Source organism: Epinephelus moara, chromosome 14 (genome assembly GCF_006386435.1).
Source record: "Epinephelus moara isolate mb chromosome 14, YSFRI_EMoa_1.0, whole genome shotgun sequence".
NCBI classification, from domain to species: Eukaryota; Metazoa; Chordata; class Actinopteri; order Perciformes; family Serranidae; genus Epinephelus; species Epinephelus moara.
Window position 1 is genome coordinate 23,302,771 of NC_065519.1, and position 12,534 is coordinate 23,315,304.

The 12,534-nt window shown below is 42.7% G+C and overlaps 1 protein-coding gene across 2 annotated transcripts in view; it reads left to right on the plus strand.

Moving 5' to 3' along the window:
* Positions 1-12,534, plus strand: part of fsip1 (fibrous sheath interacting protein 1) — a 48,913-nt gene that overhangs the window by 29,158 nt on the left and 7,221 nt on the right. Inside the window, exon 9 of one of the 2 annotated variants that reach the window (XM_050062018.1) lies at positions 2,605-2,757. The exons of the other annotated variant lie outside the window; for it this stretch is intronic. Coding sequence (XP_049917975.1) covers positions 2,605-2,757 — 153 coding nt within the window. The remainder of the gene's footprint in view (positions 1-2,604; positions 2,758-12,534) is intronic. 2 annotated transcript variants of the gene reach the window in all.

Consider the following 12,534-nt stretch of genomic DNA (forward strand, 5'->3'; position numbering starts at 1 on the left):
GCAGACGGATGGCAATCTGAAATGGAAATGAGCCCACAGACGGCAGACAGCAGCTACAAAACAGTAGTGGAACGCGCCCCATCCGCCCACAGCACAATGCTCTTAAAGCTGGCAAAATACATTTATTTTATTTTATGGCCTTGACATTAACCTGTCATATTGTTGAGTTATCAAGAACACTTCTGCGTTTTTGTGTGTATACAGGAATGTTAAAGATATCATTGAGGAAAACGAGGTTGACGTGACGTGATTGAATCAGGGAATCCGTCTGTCCACCACGGGAGAGGACCCTAACTGACTTTACATTGGCATTGTTTTCGTGGTGGCAGCACGTAATTTCAACCCATTATGTGCTGCCACCGGTGGCAGCACGTAATTTCAACCCATTATGTGCTGCCACCACGGAATGCGGTGTTAATAGGTCGTGGTCATTTCACGTATTTCTGTGAGATCAGGTTGGCTGTGCAGCCTCACAGAGATGCTTGTTTGACTTTTACTCTAGTTCATTGAAACAAAAAGTATAATCTTGTTGATTTAGTTGGTTGAATCTGATTAATTATCATATGGAAGGATGCTTTATTTTCTTTTGTTGTAACTAAGCTAATACAAGACACAAGTAGGCTAACTTAAAGTAATGAGGATGTGAAAGCCAGGAAAGATGACGTGTAATTTGTGAACCATCTATCTTCGCTGTAATTAGGGTCAAATCATGAAGTTTACACAAAGAGACTTTGGACTTTCCCCTTTGACTCACCAGAATTCATAGGGTGTTAATTTAGCCCCAGAGAGATGGTTTAGTCAGAAGCTATGTGACGTGCGTGCCAGATTTATTCAAACTTTGGTCAGAGATAGCTTTATCATCGCTAAGCCCCGCAGACAATTTTAACGTCTGCCATCTATAGATCTTGAAAAGTAGGGCAGCTGTCGTTTCCAAATTAAATAAACTGTTTCTCCCAACGATTTGGGCTTTTTTAGAAACGTGCATTTAGTGGTGTGAGGACGGTGGTAAAGCTAGACTTTAATTTTTATTTTTCCTGGTTGGAACGTTGTGTTTCTCACTCGGGTGCATGACAGGAGTCTGATCCTGTCCTGGTCCTGGCTTTTGTAGTCTGGATGAGGGAGTCTTAAGTGAAGGGCTTTAGTCAGGACCACTTAAAAGAGGCTTCAGATAGAAGCTGTCATTATTTCCCTATTGAGAGACAGAGGGCACTGCTAGGTGAGGCCACACACACTTGGGAGAAATCTTTGTTTTTGCCAAGATTTTAAAAGTTAAAGTTAAGCTGAAATAAATGCAGAACATGATATTACTAGAATAGGCATGTCTGTTTTGCTTATTAGCAAAGGCAGAAGCTTTCATTCTTCTTCTCAACATACTGGCTCCACTAACTGAACTCCCCTCCTGCCCTGGGTTTAACTAAGATTACATCCTATCATAAATGTGTCAAAACAGATTTAGTAACTCAGAGTTTAACTTCACAATTTCTGCTGGATCCTGCTGGATCCTGCTGTCTCCGCTAACCTACCATTTCGCTGTGTGCAAGTCCCCATTGAGATGTCGACATTTTATGAAATATCCATCAATTTCAACATTATTAGATCATACATACGCCTGCCTGGCATCCAAACTAACCGAGAGAGATGGAGATTTCAACCACATGGCGCTGGACTGACACTCCAAAACAGCCCTGCGGTTGGCAACATCCTCCCAGACCCAACAATTTTTTTTGACCTAGCTGCTGCTTTTATAGAGTGGTTGTTTATTTTTAGAGGTCGAAACACTGTAAGACCGTACCACAGGTCATTCACTGGTCAGTCTCGACATCATTGTTAAATTTGTCATGTTTTTCCATCCTTATTATAAAGAAATAAATTGCGGGTGGAGTGGGGAAGGATATGAACAGTTTGACCTATCCTTTGAGATTTCCACAATTACGCCCGCTTTTCAGCACCTACTGCTTCGTCTGCAGAAGCTACACCTCGTCGTAGCGTAGTGTTTCAGTACGTGACAGATTTATGACCTGTTTAATAATTTGCTTTAGACAATCACTTTATTCTGGTGACTCTAGATTGCTCTCTGTGACGGAGCCCAAATGAAATGGTCAGAAAGACAAGCCTTTGACTTATCAGCTGTCTGTCGATGGTCCTCCAGGCATGACTCTCCCATTTCCTCCTGACCCAATTTCAAAGTTTGCCTTGGATCCAGCTCATTGTGTCAACCCAGTGCACGTGGATGCCATTAATGTGTGATTTATTTTGCACCCCATGTGGACTGTAGCTGTGGCTGAGGTATTCCCAGGTCTTACAAAGTGCTCCAAGAGAAAGATTGGTGTTCATCTCTACATCTGTAGAAAAACACCACCACTGATGACATTTTAACAAAGATAAGCATACTGTAACTCATGAGTCTTTGAGAGATGGAAAAGGTTCACTCGGATTGATCGTGATGAACTGTTATATGATTTTGATCCTCGTTTAAATGTTTCCTAGTGACAGCCATAAGCTGCGAGTAGGTCTACAGCTCTCGGAGAGAGACCCAAGCATGTCCACATGTGAGATGAGTTGTTTGTCTCCCTGTGAGAACCGGTCGTGTCTGTTGTGTATCAGGGCCGTGGCTCGGAGATTGGCTGGAAGTGCGATGGGGACCCGCAGCCAGGAGAGAAGGTCCTGCAGGATATAAAGGAGAGGAAAGGGCAGGAGAGACGGCTCCAAGAGATCCAACAGCAGCTGGAGATACTGGGCCGGGGCCAGGAGATGACTGTGAGTTCAAAGCAGCTATGTTCGTTCACACACAAAACACATGCTCGTATTCACACGAGTGCGTCCATCCACGCACTGTCTGTGTTGCGCTTTATAACACTCCTCGGTGCTTCTATTCGTAGACACGTGTGTGACAAATTATTACAAGTGAGCAGCTCATTCTCAGTCATTCTCACAGGGGGACAATGAAATCACATGCAATATCCGAGTCTCTGCAGGCCCATATTTTTTCCTCCTTTTCTTCTCTCCCTTTCTGTCATTACCACACTCACTTTACAGTTTTGTGCAAAATGTATGAGATAAAATATCTTTCTCTGCTTTGCTTTGCACACAGGTTTGATCTAAGGGCGAGGACGGTCATTTACTCCACTGATAGCCTTTTGTCCTCTGCAGTATTTCATTGCTCTCTAGCATTCTTCTCTGAGATTCGATGTCCACCCTCTGCAGCGTTCCCTAGAAACCATTGAGCTCTGTCTGGTTTTAGGAGCCTCTGCAGAATTACAGCCTCAGAAGTGTTTCCCCAAACCCTGTAGCTAAAGGCACAACACAAGAATGTCTGGAGAACAAAAGGAGGATAGCTCTGATTTCTGCTTTCTCTGACATTTATGACTTCAGATTTTGTGTGCAAAGAAAAGGAAAACATTTGAGATAGATTCAGTGTTCTGACTATGTCATTGTTCGTATGGGGTAACTTCTCCTGCTCTTGCGCAACAAACTCTCCGTTTGCCTCCTTGCAGCGCTGCTGTCGATGGAATACAAATTTAAATGTGTTATCCCTAACTGCAGTTCTCACACTGATGAACCACAACATGATGCATATATGCCTAATTTAAACATAAAAGATGCTCACAAAAAGTGAGGTAATAAAAACATTAAGTGGCAGCCACACCCTTACATCAAACAAGGCACCATGCCATGCAACCCCAACCTATTCCTGGCCTAATTAAGGACACACAAATGGAATTTTTTGCTAATTAAGCCAACCTCCGTTTGAGGAAACTGTTCTCTCTTTATCATCACAAAACATCAAAACCACCAGTCTCTTAACTCATGGTACAGCTAGCCACTCTTTGTATATATCTGTGTCTCACTGCGTTTTATATACTGTGACTAAATCATTGAAGCCAGCCAGTGACTGCAATGTAAACAGCACACTCTCTGTGTATATTCTCTGTGCCACCGGGCTTGTTTTGTGGTTTGGAAAGATTTATTTGTATGGAATTTGTCTGGGAGGGCATTCTTGAACAGTTTCACACAGCTCCAGTATACTCATAAAGTTGATTTGTGCGACATCCGTAACTCAGATGTCTTCTCACAGTCTCTTTGCACCTAAGGTGTTTACCAACTGCGAAGGCTTTTTGCATATTACTCTGGTGTATTAAAAGAGCGTGATAACTGAGATCAGTTATTTTAATTGAGCTATGAAGTCAAAGTCAGAGCAATTTAGGAACATCTTTTTAACATCTTTCTGCAGCTCCAGCCCCAGATGTTTCCTCACAAGTTCCAAATCTCTTAGGTTTTAAAATACCTTCAACTCTGGGTCAGTCAGATTATAATATATGCCCATTTGTTCACATTCACTTGGCATTGTAGGGGATCCTTAATTCATAATAAGAGCAGCACAGATTTTTGTTGCATAGATTCACATGTAGTTAAACATTCATTCTGTGAACTCTACCCTAGCATAATATAACAAATAGGTTTCAAGATTAGTAATGCTATTAACACCAAATTCACCAAAAAACCCTACCTATTTTATGTAATTCCAAAATAGTATCATCACATAATTTTGCCTTTTTTAGGTGTCAGGAGTGAAAATCCTCAATGTTTGCTGTGTTATGGTTTCAGAATGATGAAGACAGATGGCAAACACTTAGCTACAAAATAGGACATAGGCTCTACAGGATGCTTTCTTTTCCTTGGCAGCTATCGTGTTTTTCCTAAATGATTTACAGACTTTTAGGCCGTCTGTTATCTTAAATGGATGAAAAATGATGCATATAACTGCTGTAAATGGGAAAAAATCTCCCCAGTAGAAAATGACTCTGGAATTCCCTAGATTTGGCCAGAGTCTCAAATGTTTACAACTGTCTGGCTCCGCCCCTGATCGTTTAATATAAAGCAAGTATTCCTCCAAATGGTACCAAAACTATAAAAGTATTAGTCATTTTGGAAGATGTACTTTTTTTTATTTTTGTTATTTCGAGAGTTAGATGAGAAGATTCACTTTTCATTTAACTCTCTGCAGTAGTGAATTGAATTGCGTTTTCCAAAACCCCAAAAAACAGTATTCATTTAAGTACTACTATTCATACTTTAAAGTGGAAGCACTGAAGCAGACAACTTTTAAACACACCTCCACCCCACTTAGTGTTTTCTAGTGGTACTATTGTTGGCACCACTGTTGCAAACATGACCAGATGGCTTTTCATTTTCAGGTTTCCACAGACAAGGCCTTCACACACTGAGGCCTCATTTACACCACAAGTGATGCGTTCGCGATGCGGTCCACAAGCGTAGCGGCAGCACACGTGTATTCACACCAAAACCAAACAGACACGTCACGCAGCGGCCACTGCTGTTCCGTCAAAATACAAACCACACCTGAATAGTTGGTGGCGGTAGTGCATCGTGTTTGCAAATCTCCAGTAAACCCCAAAGAAGAAGAAGTGAGTTTGGACCCAAAGCCCAGGTTGGACAAGTTTGTGCGCCAGTAATTATTCCAACGCTTGGAGAATTAATATTTAGCACTACAGATGGGTAAATAGTCTTCGTCTGCTTTGTATTACTACTAAACACGAGTTTGCGTGTGTTGTGACCTCTCTCAGACACCGTTGATATCGATTTTTTGTTGAATACAGCAACCGTTCGCTCGCGTCTCGCACAAAAAATCAGCGTCTCTTCTATTTACGAGCTAAGAGCGACCGTTCGCGAGCGCTACACGAACGCATCGCTTGCGGTGTAAATGAGGCCTGAGTCAGTTTTTTTCTTCCGAAATTGTCGCACGTCTAAAAATGAATATGACCTCACGTTGTGTCAATCATGTTTGTACGCTGAGTCTGAAACTTTCATCTGTGATTAAAATGTTTGTAGCAAGTTTGAGTTTCTGTGTTTTTCACATCTGTCAGAAGCCTTTAGAGACGTTTGACCGAGAATCAGTGAGGGACATGTGGTGGTGGGACACAGCCGCAACACGACAGAGGAACGGGGGTCACAGAATAATTTCGTAACTCAGATAGCTCCCGTTCAACAAGTCAGATCGTAATATTCAGGTGGATGATGATGACGAGGAGGAGGATATGGACCGCACACAGACAGAAACAGAGGACACCTCCAACCCTTTATGTAGCTGCAGTGCCAAATGCAAGACAGGGAGGGAGTGGTGACAGCCACATAAGTACCTCCAGTGGAGAAAGGCAAAGGACGAAATGCGCCCTTTCATTTTGTCAGGTATTGTGAATTCTCACAATGAATACAACAATAAAATGCATTGGAATCAGTGTGCAAGGTTTCTGTGCCTAACAGTTCTTTTTCAGATGACCGATTAAAAAAAACACATCCGAAAGAAATGGACTCAGTGTGCAAAGGCCTTAACTGTGATTGCTCCACCCTTTGTCACGTCAGTTTAGAGGAGGACCCAAATGCAGGCTAACAGACCGTTTGATTTTGAATTTAGCTGATTGAAAACATCCAGTACAGGCAAGCAACTCAAAGTCCAAAATGAAAGCAGAACAAAAACCAGACTGAAAACCAACCGAGGAAAACACGTTGAACAGGAACGAGCACAGGAATCACGCAGGGATGAATGCTGGAACGACCACAGAATGCACTCAGGAGGAACACAGACAAACTGACAAAGGGAAACACACAGGTACATACACAGAAAACTAACCACAAGAACGAGACACAGCTGGAGAAGGAAGACATGGGCAAAAGGAAGGAAATGGAGATTGGCTGACAACAAGGGTGGAGCAGACAAGACTAATACAGAACAGGTGTGAAGGGAAGACTCAGGGAACTGGGAAGGACTAACGAGACAGGTGTGACAGAAAACAGGCGGGAAAACACACAAAGACAGGAGGTAAAACCAGACACGACACATGAGGAGAGAATCTACAAAATAAAACAGGAAGCAGATTAAAGTGAATAACATGAAACAAGGACCACAAACAGAAAACTCCATAGGATAACAGAATATAAACAAACCCAGGATCATGACACCCTTCAGCATTTTAGCTTCTGGGGATAGTAACTGCAAGAACTTACTCACTAACTGATAGTCTTTGGTAACTGGGGATAGCTATCCCCCTCCTGTCTTGGTTGTGAAGTGAAAGCGAGAATTACAGGGAACCAGTCTAAACACCGATGTTGTCATTACTTATATTGTGCAATCAACATTTACTTCATATAATACGTTAAAACATAAAACTTCTCTGTGTCCACTTTAACTTAAGTACCCCATGTGTCCCCTTTTAGCATTCATGGCTACAGTCCATGAACAGTTAATCCCTAATAGTGCCTTCCATGAAGTGATATCATTCACTTGGAGTGAGTTTTAAAATCTAGTAAAAAAAACAGCAACACTTAAACAATCTGTGATGCTACTGCCGAGATAATCCCATTTGTTTCTCTGTCTGTCAAACCTTTTTAAGAAGTCGTGTGCGCCTATAATCGGTGATGACAAGAGTTACAATGAATCCTGAATTCCAGAGAAGGAAGCTAACGTAAGAGGTTGACTGTTTATGAAACTGTTTTAGGAACATGTTTTGAATAGAAATGATTTACTGAAGTACAATAACTCCAAAAAAATCACCAGGACGGACTGGATATTGGATGTTTTCCTTCCAATTTGGAAGTATGCCACTCTCTGTTTAGTCTGGCCAGCTGCTTACCAACTGAGAGTGTGGCAAATCAAAAGGTTAGTCTCCAACATTGTGGCAGTGACCACAAATACTCTCCTTCACTTTGACTGATTCCAGTGTGCGCTGTTAAGAATTTAAGTGTTTGTCTAGAGATCTACCTGATTTACCTTTTGGAGTGATTTGTTTAAACAAAAGCTGTGTTGTGTTGGATTCAGATCTGAGACCTATAATTTTGTGCGTCATCTCTGCTTCTCCTCTCGTTCAATCCAAACAAAACCCCCCATTCCAGTGAAATCCAGCTCTTTGCCAAAGAATCTCTTCTCTTACCTTCCATTTTCCATTTTTTTTTCTCCCGTTGTTGATAATATTTGTCAGTGCAGAAAGGTCTTGGCCTTTCCACTATAAAGAAAGGTATTAATGGTATGATTGTCATTGTTCTGTGATAATGACACATACAGTACTGTAGAACTTCAGTAAGACAAACATTTCTAGAAACAAGAGTTCAGCTGGGTTGTTAATCTTTTAAAGCTAAATCTGTGATACTCAACAGCTGATCCGGTGCGAGTTTTCCTGCAACTTCATTTGGCTGCATTCCTGGATCAACTGCAAAAGGAAGTACAATCCCAACATTTACAGTAAGGCCGGAAGGTTCCAGCAGAGCAATCATTAATCATACAATCTACTTCATGTTAGCCAGGATTCTCGAGTGCTTAGGGACTAGAATAGCTTTCATTTGTTGAAACTGTGTTGAAACAATGTGAGAACCTTTTATGCATGGTTCAATGACAAAACTTATAAGAAAACCACAAACAGTAACCATAGCATGCTGGAATGACACAGAAGTATCAGCTTGAAACTTAAATGTGAACGCACTCCCTGACAGTCCTTTCAATGCAAAGAAGTCAAAGTTGTCCTGACTCTCTGAGGTTCACTGTTCAGAGGTTGTTGAGCTGCCTTTTTGTGCCAGCTCTGCAGTTTCACAACTCTTTTTCCACAGGAGGCCGGCAGGTTTGCCAGAAAAGAGGAGCCATGGAGAGAAGGGATTCTTTCTCTCTCACCCTTTTCTCTTCATTCCATCCATGGCTGTTGGCTGTTAGCTTTTGGCTTGTCACACTGTCTGCTCTTGTTTGCCACTTTATGATCTCCTGAAATAGACACAGTTTGACAGAAAGGGTTCTTCACAATTGTCTATCCTTTTCCTGTGTCACTGTTTCTAATAAGTGGCGGAGACGAAGGTGTTCCCACTCGTGGACATAGATGTTTTTTGTTATAAAGATGGTATTTGTAGTATGTGCAATGGTATTTGTGAACCACACTCTATACACAGCTGTGCTACTGCCTGTTTTCATTGCGCTCTCTGAGGCCATGTTTACATGAAAATGATCCACTGAAAACTGAATTGTTTCTCATTTTCGTTCTGAAAAAAGTTCTGAGTTCAGACCACAACCTTTTGATAACAATCGTCGTGCACACGGATCCACAAAAATGACCAAAAACACTGTAGTATACATGCCAGGCCAGTAGTTGGCAGTGTGACTTTGTAATGAAACAACACTAGCCTGCACACACGCACAACAAAATGGCAACCGCACCAACGTTTGTCTGGACAGATGGTGAGGTGGAGTTGCTACAGTGAATCTACACTTGCGCACGCCTTGTGACTGGAACCATAATGCGCATGAACGAAAAGTCTCCTTTTTCAGAGGAACTGCATTTTGCAAGTTTACATGACAACAGAGACGGTGCTGTTTCTAAAAAATTGCGCTCTGGAACCCGTTTTCAAAACGTTGCGTTTCCAGGCACCCAAAACGCTGCTGTCGTGTAAATGATCATCCAAGCTAAAGTTTACCGTTTTTGGTTGAAATCGTTGTCATATAAACAGGACCCGAGTTTCCTCCTAGGGTCACAATTCTCCCATATTTCGATTTCTGACAAATTTTCACACTTTTTTCCCCTCTTCATCATCAGAACATGTTTCTTGCACCGTATATGTATCAGCCATATGACTCTTAAAGTATATTGTTTCCTTCCCACTGGAGCTTCCCCTTCTCTCCTTCCTCGCCAACCACACGTGAGATGTACTCGTGCACAACTGCCTGTGGACACCTTGTCTCTGTGCTAGGGTTTGAGTCTCCCGTTACGCTTCGCTTAGGCATCCAGGGCCTAAGAGTGTGGGGGCCTTGGAGGACAGCCAGGGGTTGGTCCCTGTTGCGGGCCAAGCCTATAGCCTGGCTTCCCTCCTTCCTCCTGGTACTCTGCTGGAGTACCAGGCTCATGAACCAAAAATCCAAGCCACATTAAAAGTAGGTTATTTGGCATAAAAAATGCTGATGCAGTCTACTTATTATTATTTTGTCATTTTCGTTCTTTAATAGTCAACAGCATGCAGAAAACAAAGTCTTTGAAACTCTCTCTGGAGGAGGACTCTCAGACCCTACGCTTAGGTTTCAAAATCCTCCCTTTTTTTAAAGGCCATAAGGTTGGCAAGTATGAGTGTGAGTCACATGCACATTATTTTCATTCATGCAATGAGCGAGGTACCATGTGTGAAATGATGGGGTGAAATAAGGATACTCCAGGAATCATTACTATAGATTGACATTAATGAGGTGCCTCAGAAAGTCTCTGGGGCAAATTATTATCTATATTATCCACGTTAACTGACATTTGACATACTTGCTTTAATCCTCCAACCTTGCTTTATTCACTGTGATGTCATGGATGTTCTACAGCAGAAAGTATTGCCAGCTTGCCTCGTTGAGTTGGTCTCAGCATCTGAAAGGGAGCACATATGGAGTGTAATGAATAGAAAGCCTCTCAGCATTAGTGGAGAACTGGCCCCTGGGTCTCTGGACGATAAAGCTGAGGTATTTGACTGATGTCAATGACCTTGAAAGCCGAGCCGCCCACGCTTTTGGTAAGCCGGTCCTGTGTGTACAGGAGCCAACAGTGAGCTGTACAGGGGCGGTGGTCCATCCCAGGGCAGATAACTGGAGGGCTGAACAGTTGTGCCTTTGTCAGATTCATCACCAGGTGGGATACAGTGACCAGGAACTTTGATCTTTTACCAAAGGTTGAGGGTCCACCCACCCTACCATTGTCTGTTTGCGAGAGGAACTGGACTCTCCTGTCTGGAGGGCAGACAACAAACTAAACTCATCGCCACCATGAGTGCTATTTAGACCCACAAGGAAAAAGAGTGAAGTGATGAATGACAGTCCACAAAGTCAAAATGAATGCATTGTTAAAAGCTGCTAAAAGGGGCAGTGACAGAGGTTTTTCCTTACGTTCTCTGCACATAGTTTTGTATGGCAACAGGCCAGACTGAGACAGATACAGATAGTGAGCCCGCCCGGTCTGGATGGCAGGTGGGAAAGCAAAGAGCACAGGGAGCAGTATGAGATGTCTGGAGCTGTGATGTTGGCATTCGGACAATAACCACCAGACATATCGTGCTTGAGGATTTATCTGCCTCTAGCTTTGTTTTTTCCAGGACTCACTGACTTCAGTGATGTGTCAGTCGAGAGCCGATGTGCCTGGGGCAAACGCTGTTCTTATCATTTGTGGAATCGCGTATTCGTGGAATACTAGATAATTATCTAATAATGTGATGGGTTCATGAGCAGCCAGGTCAAAGCCATTTCCTCATTGATGCGTTGTTCTGACTCAGATCAATCGAAATATGCACAACTCAGAGCAGGCAGTGGGGGAGGAGTGCTATCCAATTGAATACTTCTGGAATTCTTTCTGGTAATTTCATTCTTCCATTGTTCGTTATTTGTCTTTCCATAAAGCTGACAAAGGCCTTTAAGGCCTGTGTCTCCCAAGGCGTTTTTTCCCAGCTGAAAACGGCAGGCGCTCCTCAGGAAACGCCCAGCTGGGAGCGTTTGAGAACGCTTTGGAGTCACCGCGTTTTTTCAGCTGAGATAATTTGGTTGCGTTTAGTTGCTATGATATTGAATATTCATGGGAGTAAACAAGTCAGTACAAGGTGGAGTACTTGCTGTGGATGATGGGAAGGCTGTGGCAAGCAGGGAGAGAGGTTGGAACCAATGGGTTCATGAGAGGAAACAATCAAGCAATCAATCAGTCATTGATCACATGGAATTAAACAAGGTACAATTCCAGTGAAATGTGATCCCATAGTAAAACTGATGTTACCCATCTGTTTAGCAGAAACATGGCAACCTCCACATCCGCCTCAGTGATGTTGACATGGGTCTTACCCCTGGCCCAATCGTAACCCTTCTTCTTAATTTTTGGTTCCTCTTACCTTCTCCTCCTTGACCTTTTCTCTTCCATCTTTCCTTCTTAAAATGCAATGTGGATTTCAACGTCTCATCATGAACTGTCAGATTAACAGTTCCTGACGCTCCAGCTGCCTTTTCTCTTTTCCCACGGCCTTTCCCGTGTCCTGTTTACAAGCATGAACACTCCCTGTTGCTATGGCTACAACAGTGTTGTGAAGCTCGGTCCGAGCCACTTTGTTTCAGTACCCTTTACAGAGCCAGGGCTGTGTATGAACATCAGATTTTTTTCAGCTCATACACAGAGACAGTTAGCTGACTGTGAGAAAGTGTATTGGACGAGAATCACAGACTCCACCTTTAACCCTATGGGCCCGAACGACGCATAGTGCGTTCAAATTCACACCTGTTCTTCTCTACTGATTTTCTCCGCGACCGTGTGTCATAGCGAGAAGCCACGCATATCACGTGAAACAGCAGAACTGTAGCTTTCCGACAAGGCCAAGCACTTATCGGTAGTCCAATGTTTTCACAGCGAAAAAAAATGATAAAATTACACTAAAATGATGTATAACAGAGCTTTCATACAGCTTTGCTCACAATACTCTTGGATGGATTACTCGCGAATGCAGGCTCGCACAGAAATGCCACACATATCACATGAAAGC